The 25,101-nt window shown below is 38.4% G+C and overlaps 1 protein-coding gene across 1 annotated transcript in view; it reads left to right on the top strand.

Annotated features, from left to right (window-relative positions):
* The window catches only part of JMJD4 (jumonji domain containing 4), a 107,106-nt gene that overhangs the window by 59,001 nt on the left and 23,004 nt on the right, over positions 1 to 25,101 (top strand). The window contains exons 3-4 of the mRNA XM_090408799.1: positions 4,215 to 4,346; positions 14,917 to 15,193. Of these exons, the coding sequence (XP_090264925.1) occupies positions 4,215 to 4,346; positions 14,917 to 15,193 (409 nt within the window). The remainder of the gene's footprint in view (positions 1 to 4,214; positions 4,347 to 14,916; positions 15,194 to 25,101) is intronic.

Here is a 25,101-nt window from a genome sequence, read left to right on the forward strand (position 1 = left end):
GCTACGGTGTATTACTGTAGCTTTCTTCCACCGTATTCTGTGGTGTGTATTCAGAGCATGGTCTGCAAGACCAGAATGGCTGTACTTGTGAAAACGGATGTAGTCTTTGTGTTCAGAAATTCTGATATTCGCTGTCCTGCCCGTTTGGCCAGAGTAAGACAGTTTACAACTGCAAGGGACCTGGTATACACCAAGTAGGTCTAGGGGAAGTGGTTGGTTTTTAGTGGAGCGGATAAGGGATGCCAATTTTCTGTAAGGCCTGTAACAGGTTAGGTCATGTTTAAGATTTTGTTAATTTTTTCCGAGGTGCCACGGATGTAAGTAATAAGTAATATATATATAGTGAATGTTGTTATGGCGGTTTCACATATGGAATTCAGTTGAAGAGAGTTAGCATTTCAACTCAACTGGAGCCTTGCTTTTATCTTGCGAACATGCGATCTTTTATTAATACCTCACCAATCATATGCACTTCTTAATAACCTGTCATAACTGTCTGTTTCGCGTTAGGCATTACTATAAAGTGAGAAAAGTCACAAAACAGAAAAAAATTATGGGTCCGGTGCATAAAAAAGTTCTGGGGCCAGGACCTGGAGAGCCCTGGCTGAATTTAACCACTGGTTCCCAGAGTATAAAAGTTGCTGTTTCACTACTATGTTGGAGCTGCTACTGTGAATATATTCCTGCTTACATATTTGAAAGTTAAGTTCTGCACTGGAAATTCCAAATTAAACAGTTTTACGTCGTGTTCTCAGAAGTCCGATCTCCGACATTTTTTTCTTTTCGTAAGTATTTAAAAGTTCGAAGTTTAAGAACCAGTTTATAAATTAATTACAATTATTGCATGAGCGATAATGGTCATTTATTTATAAAAAACAGTAAATGAAGAAAAAATATTTTGGAAATGTGATCAGTTTCAAAAAATGCATTGTCATGTGTGTATTCATACAGCTGGCGACAACATTTTCAAACGAATTAACCAACATAATCATGCTGGTAACATGGCACGGGTTGAAGCAGCGAAGCTACTTAATAAGCTTAAAGATCGAGCTCGTACAGCTAGCAATGGGACTCATCGAATTATCACGGCAGCATACACAAAAATATCTCCTGCCATCATTGGCCAAATTCCGAGCAATGCCTCTGTAAAGAGGTCTATTCGAAGAACTGAAATCAAGCAGACAGGTACCACCAAATCCCAATTCATTAAGTAATTTAATTATTCTGCCTATATATAAAATCACCTATGGAAATGAAGAGTTCCTTTTGCATGACAGCAACGATGGCTGCAACAGATTGCTGATATTTTCTACTAAACGAAATCTACAGTTATTGTCGCTATCAACAACATAGTATGTAGATGCAATTTTAAAATTACTCCACGTCTTTTTGAGCAGCTGTACACAATTCATGGCATTATAAATGATAACGTGATTCCTGCTGTTTATGCATTGATGCCTCGAAGAAATGAAGATACATACTGTAGAGTTATAAACATGTTAAAAACTTTGTAAACAAATTTGTCGCCAAATTTAATCATGAAAGATTTTGAAGTGGCTTCAATAAATGCGTTCCGTGAAGCGTTTCCAATTAGTCAGCAAAAAGGTTGCTTTTTTCAATTTTCCGTGTGTATATTTTGAAACATTCAAGTAAATGGTCTTCAACAACGATATGAAACTGATTCCGAATTTGCAATAAAAATGCACTTGATATCAGCAATTTCTTTTGTGCCATCTACAAGTGTTGTATGTGCTTTTGAAGTTATATGAAAATAATGACTATCCTGCTGAAGCTCAGTCTGTTCTGCACTACGTAGAAGATGCCTGGATTGGCAAACCTGATAGTCAATCACATTGTCATCCACCTCACTTTTCCCATGCCTTATGGAATTGTTACCATGCTGCTCTGGAAGGGTTACCAAAGACAAACACAGGGGCAGCTCGTGCATTGGCACTGCAGAACTGCAGCACCGCTAATTTTTCTCGATATATAAATATATTAATTTATTTATATTTGCTTGTAATATTTAATTTTATCATCAACAATCATATACAATTCTCTTATTTTGTATAAAAAATAATAAAAATCCATTTTGTAGCACTTAGGAGGGTGAAGGACACTAGCAGCACTGTGTTTACCACAGCGTCATATTGCTATTAGCATAATGCAGCACTGTCCGTTGCACAGTTCCACTGTTGTTTATATGCAATTATTATTATTATATCACACCTCCAAGGAGTCCAAAGACTCATTGAGGGAGAGCATGAACTCTACAACTCTTTTCTCGCTACTCCACCAACTTTCATCATCTAACACCAATGCCATCTACCGCTGACTACCACTACTGGTGCTTTCCCAGACAATCACAAACATCCATGCCCACGGCGGCCTAACCCGGAGCCTTTTGGCTGGAGAACGGATATGGTAACCACTCGGCCAACCAGGCCGGCAAGTAGTAGTGTTCATAATGCTTATCGTGTTCGCTCCATCTCTTTAAATATTTGGACATTACAATTAAAGGAATGAATTTTATTTTTAAGCAATTTTGAATTATGCCAAACTGTATAATTTTATCGATAATAAGTGATATTTTTTCATGTTTAATTTTTTTTTAAATTTTACCATAATTTTGATATTTTATCTAAACACATATACACTATACTAACAGTGTATATGTATATTTCGAAAGTTGCAGCACCCTCACAATTTCAAGCCACGAGCCGCCACTGGACAAACAACTCATGCGAAGGGTGGCATCGTGCGTTCAGCGAACTCATTCGACAATATGGAAATTTCTATAAACTTTGAAGGATGAGCAACATTTTAATGAGGGGAAAATAGAGCAATATATAGCTGGCACTCAACCTCATTCTGGTAAGAAACGCTATCAAGATACTGCAAAAAGACTTCAGCTCATCGTTAGTGATTATGAAAATCGTGAAACTCTTGACTACTTAAGAGGAGTTGCCCATAATTTTTTATTTTGAAAACTTTGTGGCTGTGCATTCACCTTTCTTGTTTCATATTTTTTTTTCCATACTGCTCAATGTCGAATAGTATGAAATGAAAAGTGTTCCTTTTCATGATCATCAAATCAGTCCTTTTCAGGACTACAAATATTGATAGAGAGATGCCTGGTTGTACTGATTCCAGTCCTCTTGAAGATAAAATTTTAAGTTGTTTTAATAACAATAGAATAATAATTGCTCCATCGAAGTGGCTAATAGTACAATTTTTGAAGGAATAAAATAAAAACAGAAATCACGACATTCATGCCTTCTAGGTGCACAATACCTGTTTTAGCAGATAACAAACAGTTCAAATAATTTTAATTTTCACTAATAGATTTCATGTTATCTTTTCATGTATGACATCATTTACAGTGTTCTTTTATCCCCCTAAAAATGTCTCAATTATTACAACTGCTGATTATTGTCAGAAATCTTACAACAATCAGCAGTTAGTTGGATATAACTATTCTCCCTAAATATTCTTAAATATGGCGCTCTTTCTCCCTCACCATCCTTTCCCAGTTCTGTAACAATTAATATTCCATCTACAGAGCCTGTAGTAAGAGAGGATATGAATAACTTTATACATAAATTTTTTTCACATATATACATGATGAATTTTCGTGCGATTTCCCCACGATTAAATTTCCAGCGATGAATTTTCCCACGATGAACTGTCTGGACATGTTGTCATGTGAACGATCCTACATATGTTTGTTATTTCTCTTCCTCGTTGCTTTCATCATTAGCATCCACCGCTCTTTTTTCTTGCTTTTGACACATTGCATTTCATGCAATTGCCATGAAACACATCCTCTCTCCACTCTCACTTTCATGTAATTCATCCTACTGTGGAAGAATGGCTTATTTCAAATGGCTTAAAAATAAAAAAGTACTGAAAATATGACTGTGAGTTGAATGTTGAAAAAATACAGAGTGTAAAATATTTACACTCTGATCTTTAAAGCTTTATCAACACTGCCTTATCACAGAATGCTCCATCCCTAATAAGTTTCATGAGTAAAGATGAATAGGAAGAAAAAAAAATGAGGATAAAGAAAATACTTATAAATCTAGTAGATTTAGGTCTAATTTCTAAATAAATGAAGACTTGATTTCTACATTATTCTCTTGAAATATTTATCCTTTTAATGATGAATTGCAGCCTTTAATTATAATTCATGGTTATTTTCAATTCTGTAGAGATTTTCCACATTATTTGGCATATGAAACACCAAAATTCTTCACTTCAGATTGGTTAAATGAATTTTGGAAACAACGAACAGATGTTTCTGATGATTATCAGTTTGTCTATATGGGTCCCAAAGGATCATGGTAAGTAGTAATATGACAAAACGGTGGATTTTTACATGCTTTGAAATGTATGAAAAAAAATGCTGTTTTATATGATAGTTTGGTGATAGTTATGATGTCAAGTCAGGCAGTTGTTAAAAGTTATCAGATAAATCATAAAATTTCATTAGTTATTTTCATATTATTTTTATATACCCAACTTGAAGGAGATATCCTACCAAATGTAATCTTCCATTTAGTTGAGGTACAATCTTTATCCTTATATTTTGAGTTGCTTACTTAAGGTAAGGTTCCTAAGGAGTGGAAAGAAGGCAAATTAGTACCATTCTGCAAACCATGGTTTTAGGACAGGAGCTTCCAATTATAGACCAGTCTGTATATCTGTTGTTGGAGAGATTGGTTATGAATAGGATACAAGATTGGGTTGATGGACATAGTATTCTTTATAATGGTCAGCATGGATTTGTGAAGGGTAGGTTTTGTTTTAGTAATTTACTTGCATTTTATGATAAGGTGATGTGTGTTAGATGAGAGGTAATTGTATACACTGATATTCTTGAACTTTGTAAAAGCATTTGCTAGATTACCACATGATAAGTTGATGTACAAGCTACAGAGGATGGGAATAGATAGCATGTTGTATGATGGAGCAGTGTCTCAAAAAAGGAGGGTGACCAGTGGTATGCCCCAGGGTTCTGTTCAGTTCATGTGGACTGATTAGATATCTTCAGTTGTTTGCTGATGATGCGAAGTTGGGGAGAATTATAAGTAGCACTGCTGATGTTAATTCCCTTCATGAAGATTTGAATAGACTTTTGACTTTGACAAAGGAGTGAGGTTTTAGTTTTAATATTAATAAGTGCAAAGTGTTGTATTTTGGAGTGCAGAAATATAAGGCTTTCTACTATATTGATGGTACTGTACTACAGGAAGTGGATAAGTTTCAAGATTTGGGAGTGATGGTTGATAATAGACTGAAGTTTAGATGGCATATTGCAAGTGTTGCAAAGATCGCACATCATATTGCCGCTATGATAAGACATACTCTAACATATAAAGATAAGGAGGTGGTTGTGCCACTGATCAGACCACACTTGAACTGTTGTGCTCAGATTTGGTCACCTGGTTTTCAGTGTTATGTAGAAACTTTGGAGAAGATCCAGAGAAGAGTACCTAAGACAGTATCAGGACTATGGAATGTTGGCTATGGAGAGAGATTGAAGAAATGTGGATTGCAGAGTTTGGTTGTTAGGAGGAAAAGAGGTGATATGATAGAGATGTTTAAGTTAGTGAGGGGATTTTATCATATTAATCCAGAGAGGATTGTAAAAAGAGTCAAAAGCGAAAGTGGAAGAACCAAAGGCCATCCCTGGAAGTTATGTAAGAGTGTAGTGAAGAGGGATGTGAAGAATAGATTTTTTTTTTTTTTTTTTACATGGAGATTTGTCAGTGAATGGAATGGATCACTGGAATATGTTTTTAATGGGGGAGTATTAAGGATTTTAAGGTTCAGTATGATAGATATGTTGTCAGTTGAATGAACCTCCCATAATGAGTCTGCCAACTCTGTGGAGGGTATAATAATAATAGGGTGAAAGGTCGAGACTGCATGGTCACTTCACCCAAATGGGAGAGAGTGACCATGCGGTCTTGACTTAGAACGTTACTAAACATGCAGAATTTTCATTTGAGAAGAGATATGTGAAACTAAAGGCTGGGTGATTATAACACACATAGAAAACAACTTGAAACAATTCCATGGCTTAAGAATCTCCAAGGAAATTATAGTAGCAGTGCATGGAGTTTCTGAAGGAAGCAGTATCAGACTGTGTGGCCAGGTCAGAAGATTAAATTAGGTAGGAGGTAGATAAATAAGAGTATCATTAAGCAGGAGCTGCAAAAACAAAAAAATGTTGCGAAAGGTATGTAAGGAGAAAGGTGATCGGCAACACAAGGTATAGGCAAGAAAGGTATCCAGCACAGTACTTCTATCCTCATGAAAAGAAGGCAAAATCAGTTTATGAGGAGAAATTAGCTGAGTAAACCAAAGGAAATCTCACTGTTCTTTTGTTATGCCCTCCATAGTACTAATGTACTAAAGATTTACAACCATTCATGGTGGAAGCTATATTTAAATAAAAGAAAGATAGAATATCAGCTCACTAATTATAAGAATGATCTGAGAAACTGTCATTGCATCTGACTGGGCATTTTCACTTAAGCCTTAGTTCTGGTAAAGTCCCAACAGAGTGGAATGAGAATAAAATACTTCCATTGAATAAAGAAGCTTCAAGATTGTTGTAGCAAATTATAAACCACCAGTCAGTACCTTGGGAGTGATGATAATGGTATTGGAAAAGTTTGTGAGAGACAAAATTCATAAATAAGCAGAAAAGGATATGGATGAAGTACTATACAATGATACCTGTTTGCAAAAGCATTTGACATAATGCTACATGGACCACTCTTCCACAAATTACAACAAATGGAGTTGGATATGAAACTGGTAATATGGTTACAAGAGTGTCTTATGAACATATTTCAAAGAGGAGGAGCAGAAACTATAAGAAAGTAGTAAATAGTAGTGTGCTGCATAGCTATGCTTGGACCATTACTGTTTAATTTGTACATAAATGATATCAGAAATGAAGCCAAATATTCATTTGTTTGGGTAGCATAATAGTTAATCAAGGTAATGTTGAGAACTTGCAGAATGAATTATTAAGCTGATATTATGTGCAAAAGATAATACTGTTCTAATTTAATGTAGAAAGCGTGAATTATGCATTTTGAGATGATGAAATTGCAAGCTGTATACTACCACATTGATGGAACTGTACTCCTAGTCAAAAGATGTCACACCTTATTAAAATACTCTGGATACTAAGGCAATACTAACACAAGTGATATGAAGTCATTAGCTTCTATATACAAGTGCCCCAGTCCTGAAAATACTTCAAGCACAAACTTTGTTTGCTTACACTTGGATAAAGGAATAAACGAAGTATATAATTTCTTGGTATCTTTAATTTGTAATATGACCAAGTGGGAAAACTTCCAAAAACTATCTCTAATCCAGAGTATTTTAATAATAAAGTGCGACATCTTTTGGCTACTCGTATATGAAAATATGACTTCTGAATTACTTCAATCCTAGTATCACCTTTGAGTCTGGCTCCCACTGATGAGACTACAATAAAGGTGGAAACTGGTCTCGGTAGTGACTCTTCCCATAATGCATAGCATTATACATATCTGCAATGATATGTTCTTTGCATTATGGGATACTAAGGCATGTAATGTGAAGTCAGCTTCTATATACGAGTTACCTGAGTCCTGAAAATACTTCAGGCACACACTTTGTTTGCTTGCACTTGGATAAATAATTAAACCAAATATGTAATTTCTTGGTATCTTTAATTTAAGGTAGCTTGTAGGATTATTGGTTATTAAGGAGCACACTAGCATGCAGAGATAAGGTATTATTCCATTTAATAAGGCTTTATAATATGGCTACATCTGAATTTCTGCTCACAGGTCTGGCCAATTTCTTGGAGGATAAGGAAGTGATGGAGAGGATCAGATGAGTAATCAAGGAGTTGAGTGGTCTCTGAAATTCTCCCTGTGATGATAGATTGAGAGTTTGCAAGTTGCAGAAGTTGGTTAATAGCTAGTAAAGAGGAGATATCATAGAAATATGTAAGGTACTGAAGGGATTTTTAATGCAAAGAAAATTGTTCATTTCTTAACTAGAGGGGGGGAAGGACAATTTGTAATCCATGGAAATTGAGGAGCCATTCCATAGGTTCCAGCACAATGTCTTGTAGATCACTCAGAGTTTTTGGAGAGGTACCCCTGCACTTTAACAGTACCTCAATAAACGTCAAAACTAGTCTGGGTAGGGGCCCTTCCCATGTTGGTAGGAAGATCTAACAGATAAGCTTAGGTGTTGATGGTTATTCATGACTTATTTTTCACAGCATTAACAACACCACACACACTTTTATCACAAATTTATCATAAAACATCTTTATGATAAAAGTGTGTGTGGTGTTGTTAATACCGTGAAAAATCAGTCATGAATTGGTAGGAAGATATTTACTGAAATGAACAATGCAAAGAAATGAACGAAAAGTAACAAGATCCAAAGAACAGTGAGATTCATTTTTAGATACTGATGATCTTGCTACAAATGAGACAGAAACAGAATTCCATGAGAATGCTTCCATTTCAATGTATGAAAAATTACCTTCCATTTATAATATATAATATATATTATAAATGGAAGGTAATTTTTCATACATTGAATATGTATTTCTACAATGTATTTCATACATTGAATAACATAATATATAACATATTAAATATGTTGGTACCGTCAGAATCGAACGCGTAACGGTGGAAGACAAAACGAAGCTAAGTTACTTTGTATTTAGTTATATTTCATTTTATTTAATTATATTAGTACTTAAATGTTCTGATGTTTGTACTTTTTTCCCCTCTTATTTATTAATTGAATAATTATTAAGGATTACGCTACTCGGCAGTAAGGAATGATGGTGGATTCAGCAGCAGTCGCAAGTGGCGTAACGCCAAGTCCTCCGCCATTTAAGAACTCGATTATTAGCAATATCATAAGGGACTTTGTGGCATGCAGTACTTGCGGCATGTATGCTTCTAAGGAATTACATATGTGGTTTGTTAAAGAGAGTGGAGAGCGTATGTGCGCAAAATGCAGGCAGTTGGAGGAAATAAGTACATTAGATATATCGATATCCGACTTTGTTGCTCCAGGAACGGAGAATGAATGTAGGAAGACGAGTAGTATGATAGGAGAGAATGAGAAAATAATGGTTGATAGTGTGGAAGGTGTGAGTGACTGTGGAAGTTTAGGAGATGGTTTTGTTTGGGAGAGTGAATTTAGATTAAGAGTGACTGACCTGCAGCGGGAGATAGATGAGTTGAAAGAGGAGGTGGAATGTCTAGTGAATGAGAGCAGAAGTATGAAAGATAAGATTAGGAGAATGGAAGAGATGAATGCAAGGCGAATCAGAGTAGGAGAGAGAGAGAATTTAAGGAGTATGAGTGAGAGGTATGGGGGTGCTAGAAGAGGAGAGATTGGAAACAGTAGAAGAGAAGGAATGAGAGAGAGGTATGGGAATGCTAGCAGACGAGAGGATGAAAACAGTAGGAGAGACGGAATGAGAGAGAGATATGGAAGTGCTAGAAGAGGAGAGAATGGAAACGGTAGGAGAGATGGAATGAGAGAGAGGTATGGGAATGCTAGAAGACGAGCGGATGGAAACAGTAGTAGGAGAGACAGAATGAGAGAGGGATATGGAAGTGCTAGAAGTGGAGAAAATAGAAGTGGAAACAGTAGGAGAGAGGGAATGAGAGAGATGTATGGGAGTGCTAGATGGAAACAGTAGTAGGAGAGACAGAATGAGAGAGGGATATGGAAGTGCTAGAAGTGGAGAAAATAGAAGTGGAAACAGTAGGAGAGAGGGAATGAGAGAGATGTATGGGAGTGCTAGAAGAGGAGAGAATGGAAACAGTAGAAGAGAGAGGTATGGGAATGAAAGAAGAGGAGAGAATGGAAACAATAGGAGCGATGGAATGGTAAGAGGTATAATGTATGGTGACTCAATGATCCGTGGTGTTCAGGATAGGATGCGTGAGGAGTGTTTGCCAGGAGGAACAATAGAAAGGGTGGCTATGGCAATTAAGAGAAGTGAAAGGGTGGATGAGATGATTGTGATGGTAGGAACGAATGACTTGAGTGGTAATGTAAGTTGGGCAGCGAGAGATATGAGATTTTTGCTTGAGACTGTACGGAAGAAGACAGAGAGAGGAAAAATAGTGTGCGTGTTGCCTAGGTATGATAATGATGAGCTGAGCAGAAGAGCGGTGATATTGAATGGCATAATAGCGAGAATGTGTGACAAGAGAGGACTGGTATATGTAGATGCTTGGAGTGCGTTTGAGGAAAGAGAGGAGTTGTTTGCGAGAGACCGTTTGCATTTGAATGAGGAAGGACGTAGGCATCTGGAGAGATTGCTGTTCTGAACGAGTCAGTGTGTCCCAGGGAGGATGATAGCAGGGGTGGCCTCTTGTGGGAATGGATACTTGGGAGAAGGGAGACAATGTCAGGTAAGACTGAGCCCAGTGGAGTCTAGAAGGGATAATGCTGGGTATAGAAACAATGGCATTTATATGCTGTATACTAATGCCAGGAGTATCCGGAATAAGGGAGAGGAATTGGTGGCGCAGATAGCATCAGCCTGGCCAAAAATTATTGCGATCACTGAGACGTGGTTGACAGAAGGGGATATAAAAACAGGAATAGAAGTCGCTGGGTATAGCATTTTTCGCCAGGATAGGAGGGGAAAGCGTGGTGGTGGGGTGCTGCTTATGATAAGTGATGACCTATGTCCTCTAAGAGTGGAGAATTTGGAAGGTAGTGAGACAAATGATTTTGAGAGCGTATGGTGTGAGGTAGAGGTAGGCAAGACAGGTTATTTAGTGGGGTGTTGCTACAGACCCAGGAGCACAGAGGATGGGGACCAGGAGATGTTTAGACAGCTAAGTTTGGCAAGTGCAAGAAGAATGATTGTTATGGGAGATTTTAACTTCAGTAGTATAAATTGGAGAGAGGAAGATGCATGTAACAATAGGGGAATGGAATTTCTAGAATTCTTGAGGGACAAATGTCTTAGGCAACATGTAACAGAGGGAACAAGAGGTTCAAAAATTTTGGATTTGGTTATAGCATCAGAAGAGTTGATAATAACTGAGTTGACGTCTCTCCCACCAGTTGGAGAGAGTGACCATATGGTTTTGACTTGGAAAATGAATAGACATGCAGGAGTATCAAAGAGACGGGAACTTATGTGGAATTATAAGGCAGGTGATTATAATAGTCTTAGACGTCAACTTCGGGAAGTTTCATGGAGGGAGGAATTGGAAGGCCGGGATATCACCAGTGCGTGGGAAATTGTGAAAGAATATTTGTTATCAGCAATGGTAAGTTGTATACCACGAGTGAAGAAGAGGGCGCAATTTGGAGTAAAGTGGATGACAAACAATATTAAACAGGAATTGCATGCGAAAAAGAGGCTATGGAAGAGATATAAGGAGACAGGTGAAGAGATGCATGAGGAATATAAGACACAGGCCAGAAGAGTGACTCGTGTGGTAAGGAAAGCGAAACTGGAATATGAGAGGAGATTGGCCCTAAGATCCAAAGAAAATCCTAGGGAATTTTTTAGCTATGTGGCCAGTAGGAGGAGAAATGACTGTGGAAGAATGATATTGTGGGATAAAAATGGGAATAGAGTGACTGATGCAGAGGACATAGTAGAATTGTTCAATGAACACTTTATTGGAGTATTTCATCCTAGAGGAGTCAGTTTTAATGCTAGAGGGATAGGACTGGTACGAGGTCTGGAGGTACAGGAGGAGAGTGTGTTTCAGATACTGAGTACTCTGGATGTCAGTAAAGCTGTGGGACTGGATGGTATTTCGCCACGAGTTTTGAGAGAATGTGCTAGGGAATTGACAATACCTTTAACATGGCTTTTCAATGAAAGTCTGGCTTTGGCAAAGGTGGCCAGGGAATGGAAGGAAGGTAAGATAGTGCCATTGCATAAGGGTGGTAACAGACTGGAAGTGTCTAATTATAGGCCAGTCTGTGTGTCATCAGTAGTTGTTAAGATCTTGGAGAAAGTAGTGAGGGACCGTGTACAGCATTGGGCAGATGAGGGTAATGTTATCTGTGAGAATCAACATGGATTTGTGAAAGGACGCTCTTGTTTTAGCAATATGCTAGCCTTTTATAATAAAGTTACAAGAGCATTAGATGAGGGAAAGGCATATACTGCAATTTTCTTAGACTTGGCGAAGGCATTTGACAGGGTGCCACATGATAAGCTGATATTTAAGTTGCAGCACATGGGTCTGGATGTCAGATTGGTCAACTGGATTCAGGATTGGCTGTCTGATAGGTATCAGAGAGTTGTGTATGGTGGAGCAGTTTCCAGGAGGCAGAGGGTTACAAGTGGGGTCCCACAGGGCTCAGTACTAGGACCTATATTGTTTAACCTTTATATCAATGACATAGCCAGTGGATTGCAGGGGGATATTCAGTTGTTTGCGGATGATGCGAAGCTTGGAAGGATTATTAGTAATAGTGCAGATGTGGTAGCCCTGCAAGAGGATTTAAATAAGCTAGATAGATGGGCAAATGAATGGGGGTGTAAGTTTAATGCAGCAAAATGTAAGGTCTTGAGGTTTGGGAAACATCGATGGGATGCTGCATACTCTATAGGAGGAGTTATACTGGAGGAAGTAGGGGAGACAAGAGATCTGGGGTTGATGATTGATAGAAACCTGAAGTTTAGGGGACATATTGCAAAGGTGGTGAAGGTAACACAGAGGATTGCTGCTATTATGAGAAGGACACTGACCTGCAGAGATAAGAGGGTTATCATTCTGTTGTATAAGTCTCTGATCAGACCACACTTGGACTATTGTTCTCAGATTTGGTCCCCAGGATTTGAAGGGGATAAATTAACTGTGGAAAGGATACAAAGACGGATGACAAAGATGGTTTCAGGACTGTACAAGGATAGTTATGAGGATCGGCTGAGAGAATGTGGACTGCAGAGTTTGGTGGATAGAAGAAGGAGAGGTGATATGATTGAGACTTTTAAACTGTTGAGAGGTGGTTACAGGGTTGACACTGGGGAGTTCTTTCGCTTGGTTGATCAGCGGGAAGGAGTGATGACAAGAGGCCATCCCTGGAAGTTACGAAAGGAAACTCTGAGCAAGAGGGTAAGGAGTGGTTTCTTTGTGTGGAGGGTGGTTGAGCCGTGGAATGCATTGCCTGATGAAGTGGTGGGAGCGAGAACGGTCAGTGGGTTTAAGGAGTGGTATGATAAACTTTGTGTTTCTCAGGGGGGGACTTCCCCTCGATGAGTCTTGACAGACTTTATGTCTTAGAAAGGACCTCCCTCGATGAGTCTTTTGACTCCTTGGAGGCCTGAATAATAATAATAATAATAATAATTTTAAACAGTGTTTTGATTCCTTCAAAATTATTTTTTAATCAGCTGATAATTTGTCTGCAACTATTTCAAGCTTTAGTTTCAGACATGAGAAAGATGCACAGTTCATTGCAAGGCAGTTGCCTTATGTTGATCCTTCTCTTGACTAGCCTGGCATACTGTTTTGGGGGGTAGGAGGGAACTAGGGCTTCAGACGAGAGATTAGAGTTTAAAGTAGAATGAGGAATAAATGTTTCCCTACCTATAAAAGTTCTTTCAGTGATGTTTCATGTAAATTTTTGGGTTAGAAGAATAATTTTGGTATTATATGTAAAGTTTTATTATCCTGAAAACGTTAAAAAGTGTATTCTATATTCTCAGTATCACAAAATGGTTGGAAAATACCTAGTCTAACCATAAATACTGTTACAACTTGAATAGTGCATAAACCTTTAATCTATCAGTAAATCATTTACAGCTTTCAGCACATACAAGTCACTTATATAATGTGCATATGGCAACACTCGATGTTCATAATGTCGCCAATTGCCTTCATGCATGCCTGATGTCTGTGAGACCACACATCGATAGTGGCATGCTGAGTAACCATTGGAACCACTGCTCACTCCAAATCGACCTTGAGGCTGGTGAGACTGGGTTGTCATTTCTTTCAGCTACTCTGCAAGAAAATGCAAGGCTACTCTTGCAGGTGGTATGTGGTTTCGCACATTAACTTCCAACCACTGCTGTGTGGTCCTCGCCTTGTGTGCAGGGGCTGAGTCCTATTGGCAGGTCCACTGCCTACCATAAAACAAGGTGTTATTCATACCACAGGTTCCAGCATATACTTAATACACTTTGATGGTTCTCGCAGAAATGCAACTTGGATACCCCCCCCCACCCCGGTACATCATCCCTACCAAACATCATTGATGTAGGGTGGTGACTTCTCTGAATCCTGGGTGCTATGGCACGTGCTGTGCAACTATCCATCACACACACCCAATCATTTTGATGTTTAAACGACTCGTCAATAGAAATGAGAATCTTCTCATCTGCGAAGAGGATATCATTGTGTCTGTTGTTTGGTCACTACCAGAAAGTATTTTATCACCCTCTGCTACATAAGTTGTGGTGTTAGGATGTGTCCAGTAGAACAACAATAGGCTCTCATCCCCAGGTCTTCAGTTAGTACACGACATCGTTCTCTACAAAACATTCATCTCGCATGCCCTCACAGCTCTCACAAGCTGTTTCATGATCTCCCCACCATATGTTAACCTGTACACCTAGACAACTCTCTCTCTCTATACTGATAAACACTTGAATGTTGACTGCGCCACTAACAGAACTAGGCTCGTGCAATTCTGTGGGCAGTGTGATCGTGTTTAGAAGCTGTAACAATATTTATGGAAAAACTGTGTACATGCAGTTTACAGACTTAATGCAGTGTCTTCAGTCATAATTCCCAACAGATCCTTCTGTACTAAAATGAATTTCTCTTATTTGGTTATATTTTTATGTTTAAACCAGTTATTTTTTAACAGGACTCCATTTCATGTGGATGTATTTGGTTCATACAGCTGGTCTGCCAATGTATGTGGGAAAAAAAAGTGGCACATATTTCCTCCTGGTATAGAGGATTATTTAAAAGATTTCAATGGCAAACTAGCATATGATATCACACGTGTTCTCACTGATGAGAAATGTTATCCAAAATCACAGAAACTCAGAAATACATTTGGGTTTGGAATGGAGGTGATACAGGAGCCAGGAGAAATAATATTTATCCCAAGTGGATGGCATCACCAAGTGTGGAACATGGTAAGTAACTTAGTTATCAAGAAACATCTTATTTTTAAGATATACTAAATTTATTATCATCAAGGCATCTCATGCTACTAACCATTTATTCACAAAATGGCTGTCATACTTACTCACTGCTAGCACACTCACTTTAACTAGCTTTGTTAACCGATTCCACTTGTTTATCACCCTCTAGGCAAAACATTTATTAATAATTTCTTGCCAGCTGCACTCTAACTCAATTTCCTGGGGTGATCTCTCATTCTCTTCCCTCCTCTGTCATAAAAATTTTCCGAATATCTATCATATAATGGTATTATGTAATGTAATGGTACTATCATATAATGGCCTCGGTAATTTAGATGCCTCTTTCATATCCTATCTTTTTCACTTATAAATCAGATTTTGTAACCTACAAACCTTCAGTCTGTTCTCATCACGATCATTCCATAGACCTGTGACATATTTGTTGGCCCTCTCCACAGCTGCTTTATTGAGCGCCTGCATAGTGCAATTGGAAGAACGATGGTACATTGCGCCCTTCGATTGGAATAGGCCTAAGTTCGATTCTCGTCGCAATGCGAGGAATCTTTATCTGGTCGATTTCAATCGAAGGTGAGTTAGCTGATCTCATACGGAGGTAGCAGGGTTTTTTCTCCTGGAAACTCTGGTTTTTCATCCCGCATACATACAAATTGGCCCTTTAGAACACGCAATTTATGGACAAAAATTACTAGTTGTGTTGGAGGTGGGCGGTAGATGGAGATGATTTGTAGTAGAGGTTAGATGTAGAGACAGTTGTAGGTGTACTCCTGCGATGAGTCTTCGGACTCCTTGGAGGTATCAGGAATAATAATAAATTCTCAAAAAATCTCCAGCTCTCAATTTAGCATCATCAGTAAATAACTAATTATTCCTCGCCGTTGTCATTAATGTATGACTAAACAGCAGTGGTCTAAGTACTCTGCTCTAGATTACACTGGTCATAACTTACTTTCTGATTCTGCCCCACCATATGCTATTGTTTGTTATATTTGTTCAGGCATCCTCTTATCTATGTTAGTTTATATTCCTCTCCATTTGCTCCAGTTTACACAATAGATTTCTATGCAGCAGCCTGTCAAATGCAAAGATCTAGCAGCATCAGAGTTTAACCATCTCATTTATTTGACTCAGCTTTTGCTTTAGTATAAAAAGTAAATAAATTACAGAGACAAGATGACTTCATCATACCATACTATAAACGGTTATGCTGTTTGTTGTTATTTATATATATGCCATTATTCTAATTAGCAGTGCGCACTTTCTCTCTCGTAACCTTTCTTGCTTATATTATTTCGTGCTATGTTTATCTACCTTTTGCACTACAAGTTTTATGCCTATGGATACTAGAAAATTTATTTTTTATTTAAGACTGAGCCACTAATATCTTTTAATTGGCATAAAACTCAGTAATACGATCAGTTGATTTCTCTCTCTCTCTCTCTAATACAAATTCCTTCAGTAAAACTTTACACAAACAGTCCTGGTCTATTTTGCACTTAACTTTACACTTCGGCTGTCTCACTTAGTTTCCTGCTCACAAGTCCGATATTTTTAGGAACAGTGCAGTTGTAAAATAAACAATCAGGCAGTACTCTTTTAACAAATAATTAAAACACATTTATTTACATTAATATGAAATATACATGAATTAAACAATAGGGAGATTGCTTTCTTTAGCCATTATAAAATCTTTAGCATAAAATTAGAACCTTTTTACTTCAACACTAAATAATCTCTTTAACTCAAAAACTTATTTACTCTCTACTTACAAATTCAACTTATTAAACTTCTAGTTTACTCGAAAAGAGGTTAGATAACTCTCTGCTAAGTTATTTTTACAAATTTGATATCAACTTCCAACATGCCAATTGATTCTCTTAAGGATACTATTAAACTAATTCTTAATAGTCCATCTATAACATATTATGAGGAATTATACAAAAGTATAGAACTTGCAAAGGCTCTGTATCGCACATTCAGTCAAAAGTCTTGCACAAAAGGTTCTATGGCAATCTTTCATCTCAGATCTCGAGTTTCCTTCAGGAATGTCTGGCATCAGCAGTATCTCATCGGGAAAATAGCAGACTGAGACCTGCAGTACTCATACAACTCCGGCAAAAGGTTGTTCTCCCACAGTGAAAAGAAAAACTTCCGAGTGAAGCTGGTTCGAGTATTTATATTTGCATCAGTTTTTCTCCTTTGGCTTGGGCTCGCTGTAATACCTGGACGGCTGGCTCCTCTATCTTGCCATCTCCAATAGCTCAGACTGCCGCCTTCAATAACTGAAACTGCCGCCAATTCTCTCTTTTGACTGCCAAATGGGTTCCCTCTCTCTTCTCGGTGACTGGAAGCCCCTATTGCTCGGCTCTGTCCCTTTTTATTACGCCTTCTCTGAGACCTCGCACGAAGGGTTGTAACCCCCTAAGAATTCAGAATGACTCTTTCATCTCCTTTTAAGTTCAACCCGCTCTTTGTTTTCTTCTGTTGCTGGCCAGCAGAAAGTTGTTTGAACCTTTCAGACCGACTCTGGAGGTGATTTTGCGCAGAGCTTGTAAGCACTTTCTCTTACACACAAAATTCGTAAACAACCTTTCTTATGCCCTCAGAGAGCTATTACACAACGTTCCGGTGGCAAAACATTGCCTTTGTTTTTGACATTCTAAAATATTCTTGTTAAAGGAGTAAATACAGTTAATTTCAAAAGGGTTATTTACAATAATATCTAGCACAAAATATACAGAGACAAACACGGTTATTTTTTATATCATTCTCATGGCACTTGACCTCTGTAAAAATCAATGTAAAGCTATAATACATTTAGTTTAATCCTTTATCCAAGTGTGAGCAAACAAAGTTTGCACCTGAAAGTATCTTCAGGACTGGGGTAAGGTGGTACAACACCAGGGCACTCCTTGCAAAGGTGGAGCAAGCTACCAACACTCCTATCTCAGTGTCTCCCATAATGCAAAACACATCTCCTTGCGGATATGCCTAATGTTAATGCATTAAGGGAAGGGCCACAACCCAGACTAGTTTCGACCTTTATTGAGGTCTCTTCAGTGGGAGCCAGCCCTCTCCACTTGTCTTTTCCCTGACAGTCCGTCCGGCTTTTCTTTGCATGAAACTTGAAAGTATTTTGAATTTCCCCAGGGCAGGTTACTAATCTGTCGCTGGGTAGGTCCAGTGGTAGGGCTGCTACCTAACGCCTCTGGACAGGCAGATAGAAAGTCTATCAAACTATAATGAAAGAGCAAAAGATGGATGAGTTTACTCCATAAACTCATCCACCTTTTGCTCTCTTTCACTGCCCTCTCAGGCATCGCATTCCATTCTCGAAAATAATTTTTTTCCCTTTTACCCATTACTTAATTTTGCAGCTTCCAACAACACCCATTGTCCTTATTCCTTCCCCTTATTCTGCCATATGAAAAACTCCCCACTGTTAATCCAATAATAACCCTTCAACAGCTTAAACTCTGCATTCTGCTTGCATGTCCTCATTCTATATTCATAATCAGCATTGTACAGTCATGGTATCAATTTTGTTATCCATCTCTGTACCCTCTCCAAAGTTACTTCATCCCATTCAAGTCCCAGTGACCACAGAAATCCAGATTTGGGCTAATGAAACCTTTTTATTTCTCATTGTTGGTGTCCTCTGAACTTCATATTTTTGTCTATAATCACCCCATAATCCCTTTCTTCATCCACTTCTTCCAGTATTACTCCACCAAGTGAGTATGAAAATTCCTATCTCTAGATCCTTAATTTAAACAGTTTGCATTAAGTTGATATTCCCATTTATTTGCCCAACTTTTCAGCTTCTTCAAAATTACTTCTATTTTGCAGAAGAGCCAAAACATTAGCACTATTACTAATAGTAATAGAGCTGATGACAATATCATTGATATAAAGATTACGTAATGGTTCTACTACTGAACCCTGTGGAACTGCACTTGTAATAACCTTCTTACTCCCAGATACCATTCTCCCAAAGGAGTAGGTAAGCAGGAAAGTAGAGCTGGAAAGGTCTAATAAACAGCCAAGTTAAGTTCTCTAATCTCAGGAAAGTTTTTATATGCATCTTTAATTACTCGCCACAGATGTGGAACTCTGAACTTAATAATGAAGCACAGCATAATGCATCAAATCTTTGTAGATTCATGAGTATATTTTATGCTTAGTGAAAAGCAAGTGATATTCCAAGGAGCAATATGGAATCTACAGAAAAGTTTCTTTTTTGGAAGTGTATTTGGAACTGCTCAATTAAATGGATTCCTATTGTCTGGGTGATTATTTGTTATACCTACTTCAGAAAAATGAGGAAAAGATGCACTAAGTAAACTTGCTTACTGAAAGGTGGCATATGCAAGTATATTAGTTAAGTGAGGCCTTTTAATTTTGTATTCTAAGGAATTTTAGATATAAGGCTGAATAAATTAATGAGTAAAAACAATAAAAATAAGTACTACAAAGAAAGTTCTCATATGAACAAGTGAAACTACAAAACTTTCAGCTGAATGTTGTGTTCAGTCTGTTTGATAAAGTATTTGTTGTTATATCTGAGAATTGTATTTAATTGTGAGTCAGGGAGTGAAAGACCTCTTTTATTAAGCTCATGATATGCATTTTTTAGAATGGCCATTCAAGTATTAAGAAGTTAGAAGTTAATTTACTACTTTTAATTCTATAAGGAATGGTAGATCTCCTTAGAGAAAGAGAGAGAGAGATGTGGTAAAGTATAACACAAAAAAAAATAAATAAAACAGTGCTGAGTAACTACTATACATCCACAACTATCAGTGGAAACTTCGTCAAAAAAAGCATTAAAAACAGCAGATTACATGCTAGAAATAGGCACCTTGTCTTTCAAGATAGGTTTCGTAGCTCATGCAACGGTACTCTGTCATCTTGGAGAACAAGGGTTGGGACATCTGCTGGACATATCATGTGATGTTATCCCTTAATTTACCAAGGCTTGAAGATAGGTCTTAATGGAATACCCATTCCTTCAACATACCCCAAACAAAGGCATCAAGTGATGTGATATCAGGAGAACGTGAAGGGTATGGCAGTTATGTGAAACTCAAAATGAGCCTCCCTGGGAAGTGTTCTGATAAATATGTTCTAGAACCATGTGATGTGTAACAGGTTGCTCTGTCTTATTGGAATACCAGTGCACGAAATGGAATGTTTTTTTGCACAACACATCCTGTGCAAACCCTGGGTGAACAGAACCAACACATTCTCGATGTAGCATCTGCTATTCAAAGTCATGGTTACAATACCCTTTTCAGTGAAGTATGGTCCAATTATGCCATGGCCAGAAACTGCACACCATGCGGTAACCTTCTCACTGTGAAGAGATTTCTCTTGAACAAATGTAACAATAAAGGAATGGAATTTCTAGAATTCTTGAGGGACAAATGTCTTAGGCAACATGTAACAGAGGGAACAAGAGGTTCACGAGTTTTGGATTTGGTTATAGCATCAGAAAAGCTGATAATAACTGAGATGACATCTCTCCCACCAGTTGGAGAGAGTGACCATATGGTTTTGACTTGGAAGATGAATAGACATGCAGGAGTATCAAAGAGATGGGAACATATATGGAATTATAAATCAGGTGATTATAATAATTTTAGATGTCAACTTGGGGAAGTTTCATGGAGGGAGGAATTGGAAGGCCGGGATATCATTAGTGCTTGGAAATTGTGAAGGAATATTTGTTAGCAGCAATGGTAAGCTGCTAACAAATCCACAAGTGAAGAAGAGGACACAATTTGGAGTAAAGTGGATGACAAACAATATTAAACAGGAGCTACATGCGAAAAAGAGGCTATGGAAGAGATATAAAGAGACAGGTGAAGAGAAGATGCATGAAGAATATAAGACACAGGCTAGAAGAGAGGCTAGTATGGTAAGGAAGGTGAAACTGGAATATGAGAAAAGATTGGCCCTTAGATCCAAGGAAAATCCTAGGGAATTTTTTAGATATGTGGCCAGTAGGAGGAGAAATGACTGTGGGATAAAAATGGGAATAGAGTGACTGATGCAGAGGACATAGTGGAATTGTTCAATGAACACTTTATTGGAGTATTTCATCCTTGGTCAATTTGAATACTAGAGGGATAGAGCAGGTTTGAGGTTTAGAGGTGTAGGAAGAGGGTGTGTTCCCAAATACTGAGTACTCTGGATGTTAGTAAAGCTGTGGGACTGGATGGTATTTCACCACGAGATTTGAGAAAATGTGCTAAGGAACTGACAGTGCCCTTGACCTGGCTTTGCAATGAAAGTCTGGCTACTGGAAAGGTGCCCATGGAATGGAAGGAAGGTAAGATAGTGCCATTGCATAAGGGCAGTAGCAGACTGGAAGTGTCTAATTATAGGCCAGTTTGTGTGTCATCAGTAGTTAGTAAGATCTTGGAGAAAGTAATGAGGGACCATGTACAGCATTGGGAAGATGAGGGTAATGTTATCATTGAGAGTCAGCATTGATTTGTGAAGAGGCGCTCATGTTTTAGCAGTATGCTAGCCTTTTATGATAAAGTTACAAGAGCATTAGATGAGGGAAAGGCATATACTGCCATTTTCTTAGACTTAGCAGAGGCATTTGACAAGGTGCCACATGATAAGCTGATATTCAAGTTGCAGCACATACGTCTGGATGTCAGATTGGTCAACTGGATTCAGGATTGGCTGTTTCGATAGGTATCAGAGAGTTGTGTATGGTGGAGCAATATCAAAGAGTCAGGTTGCAAGTGGGGTTCCACAGGGCTCAGTACTGGGACCTATATTGTTTAACCTTTATATCAATGACATTGTCCATGGATTGCAAGGGGATATTCAATTGTTTGCAGATGATGCGAAGCTGGGAAGGGTTATTAGTAATAGTGCAGATGTGGTAGCCCTGCAAGAGGATTTTAATAAGCTAGATAGATGGGCAAATGAATGGAGGTGTCAGTTTAATGCAGCAAAATGTAAGGTCTTGAGGTTTGTGACACATCAATGGGACGCTGCATACTCTATGGGAGAAGTTAAACTGGAGGAAGTGGGAAAGACAAGAGATCTGGGTTTGATGATTGATAGAAACCTGAAATTTAGAGGACATATTGCAAAGGTAGTGAAGGTAACGTAGAGGATTGCTGCAATAATGAGAAGGACACTGACCTGCAGAGATAAAATGGTTATCATTCCGTTGTATAAGACTCTGATCAGACCACACTTAGACTATTGTTCTCAGATCTGGTCCCCAGGATTTGAAGGGGATAAATTAACTGTGGAAAGGGTATGAAGGCAGATAACAAAGATGGTTTCCGGACTGTACAATGTTAGTTATGAGGATCGGCTGAGGGAATGTGGACTGCAGTTTGGTGGATAGAAGGAGGAGGGGGTGATATGATTGAGACTTTTAAACTGTTAAGAGGTGGTTACAGGGTTGACACTGGGGAGTTCTTTCGCTTGGTTGAACAGCGGGAAGGAGTCATGACAAGGGGCCATCCCTGGAAGTTACGAAAGGAAACTGTAAGCAAGAGGATGAGGAATGGTTTCTCTGCATGGAGGGTGGTTGAACCATGGAATGCATTGCCTGATGGAGTGGTGAGAGCAAGAACGGCCAATGCATTTAAGGAGTGGTATGATAGACTTTGTGTTTCCTAGGAAGGACCTTACTCGATGAGTCTTGATAGATTTGTATTTCTTAGAAAGGACCTCCTACGATGAGTCTTTTGACTCCATGGAGGCCTGAATAATAATAATAAATTCAATTCTCAAGAAACCTGTAAGTTCGTCTGTTTACATGATCGTTTAGATGGAAATGCACTTCATCTGAAAACCAAACATTATGGAGGAAGGACGGATCTTCATAGACACTATTGCTTGGGGCACACTTACTGAAACGACAAACAAACTGCTCACAAACATGTTGTAGGCTTGGAACATTTGCTCTACCAAATCCATATGAACAAAATTAATGCTCAACAATAAATGTCCTTTCTTCCAATGGGAACACCATTTCTACACCTAAAAGTAATTTGCATGCCCTCTAGCGAGTAATGTATTGGACGAAACACACCAATATTCAGTAGACGTACACAGTGGAACATGGGGATTTGATTTAACAACAAAAAAATAGTACCAAAAATCACCAACAGGGAAAATTGTGGCGCTATTTACCAAGTAAAATGCATTCATTTGCATTATCGCGTTTCTTGTGAACGATCATGCAATAAAAGAAAAGCCTGTGAGATTTCATATCATTCGTAGACGAACTGCTTTTCAATGGCTCTTACCTTACTTGACCGTGCTTTGTTAGTCAAAGATGTATGAATTATTTACGAAAAGGACCAATTAGTGTAACAAACTTACGAAAACTGATTTGGCAATTTGAAACTACTGGAACTCCAGTAGTGCAGGTAGGCAGGGGATGCAAACCAATCAATCACCAACAAGTTGCAACTGCTATTATGGAACAGGAGATGATGAATGTGCAGAGTTCCAGCAGTGCACGAGCAATATCCCGGCAAACGGATATCACATACACAATGGTGTGGAAAATCCTACATCAGATGTTGAAGTTTTGCCCCTATAAAATCAGTCATGTTCAAGAATTGTGCCCTGGTGATGCGACCACACGAATCGACTTATCTTTGAGATTCTTAGTACGCATGGAAGTTGACGATGCATGGCCGTGGCAGATTTTATGGAGTGATGAAGCACTTTTATTTGAATGGCGATATTAGCACACGCAACTGTTGCATTTGGACTGCAACTAATCCGCACGTGTGTCTATAGATGCCTATCCATTTGCCCAAAGTCACAGTGTGGTGCAGATTTATGGCATCTTTTATCATCGGTCCATACTTTTACGAGGAAAATCGCCAAAATGGACCAGTGACCTGTTCCGTCAATGCTAACAGGTATGCCAGTATGCTACAGAACTTTGTGGTTCCACAACTGCAGCAAAGAAGATGTCTCGATTCGAGCATCTTCATGCAGGATGGTGCACCACCATCCTGCATGAAGATGTACAGTGTGTTTTGCAACAACATTTATCTGACGGAAGAATCATTAGTCGTGCATTTCCCATGCCATGTCCACCGAGATCGCCTGATCTCAATCCTTGTGACTTTTGGCTGTGGGGATTTCTTAAAAGCATTGTGTATCAAGGACATGTACCCAATATTCCAACTTTGAAAGATCGAATAATGTTACATGTGAGACGAATCAATTCTGATATGTTGCGAGCCACTGTGGAAAATGTCGTGCACCGTGCAGTTCCTGGAACATCAGAATGGTGGTCATATTGAACCTCATTTGTAATTAACAATAAACGTCATGAAATTGATGTGTGCTGTCTCTCATTTGCCATTTAGTCATTCATTAGTCACACCTACTAAAATTAATTTGGCAGCGCCAAAATTTCCCCTGTTGGTGACTTTTGGTACTTTTTTTTTCGTTAAATCGAATCCCCATGTTCCACTGTGTACGTCTACCAAATATTGGTGTGTTTCATCCAATACATTACTCGCTAGAGGACTCTGAACACTTGACGTTATTTTATAATCACCTGGTATATAATATATTGTTATCTATACCCTGTGACTGACTTTAATATATAGGTTAGGTATGAGTGGGGGATAATATAGTTGGAACAATTAAGCTCTCTCTATTCAAATATAACAAAATGGCATAGTTGATTTACAGGATTGGTTTTTTGACTTCACTATCTGTTTGTTGTATTAATTGTTATATTTATTCTTTCTAAGTTCAGTGTTTTTTTGGCCAAGTAACTTGGCTTCCAGAAACCGGATACAGCTTATGATAGAGCATTAACCTTATGCATTGTTAGCATACAGCATGTGTTCTGGCTAGATTGCCTA

Source organism: Typopeltis vanoorti, chromosome 19 (genome assembly GCF_054136105.1).
Source record: "Typopeltis vanoorti isolate ZY-2024b chromosome 19, IOZ_Tvanoo_1.0, whole genome shotgun sequence".
NCBI classification, from domain to species: Eukaryota; Metazoa; Arthropoda; class Arachnida; order Uropygi; family Thelyphonidae; genus Typopeltis; species Typopeltis vanoorti.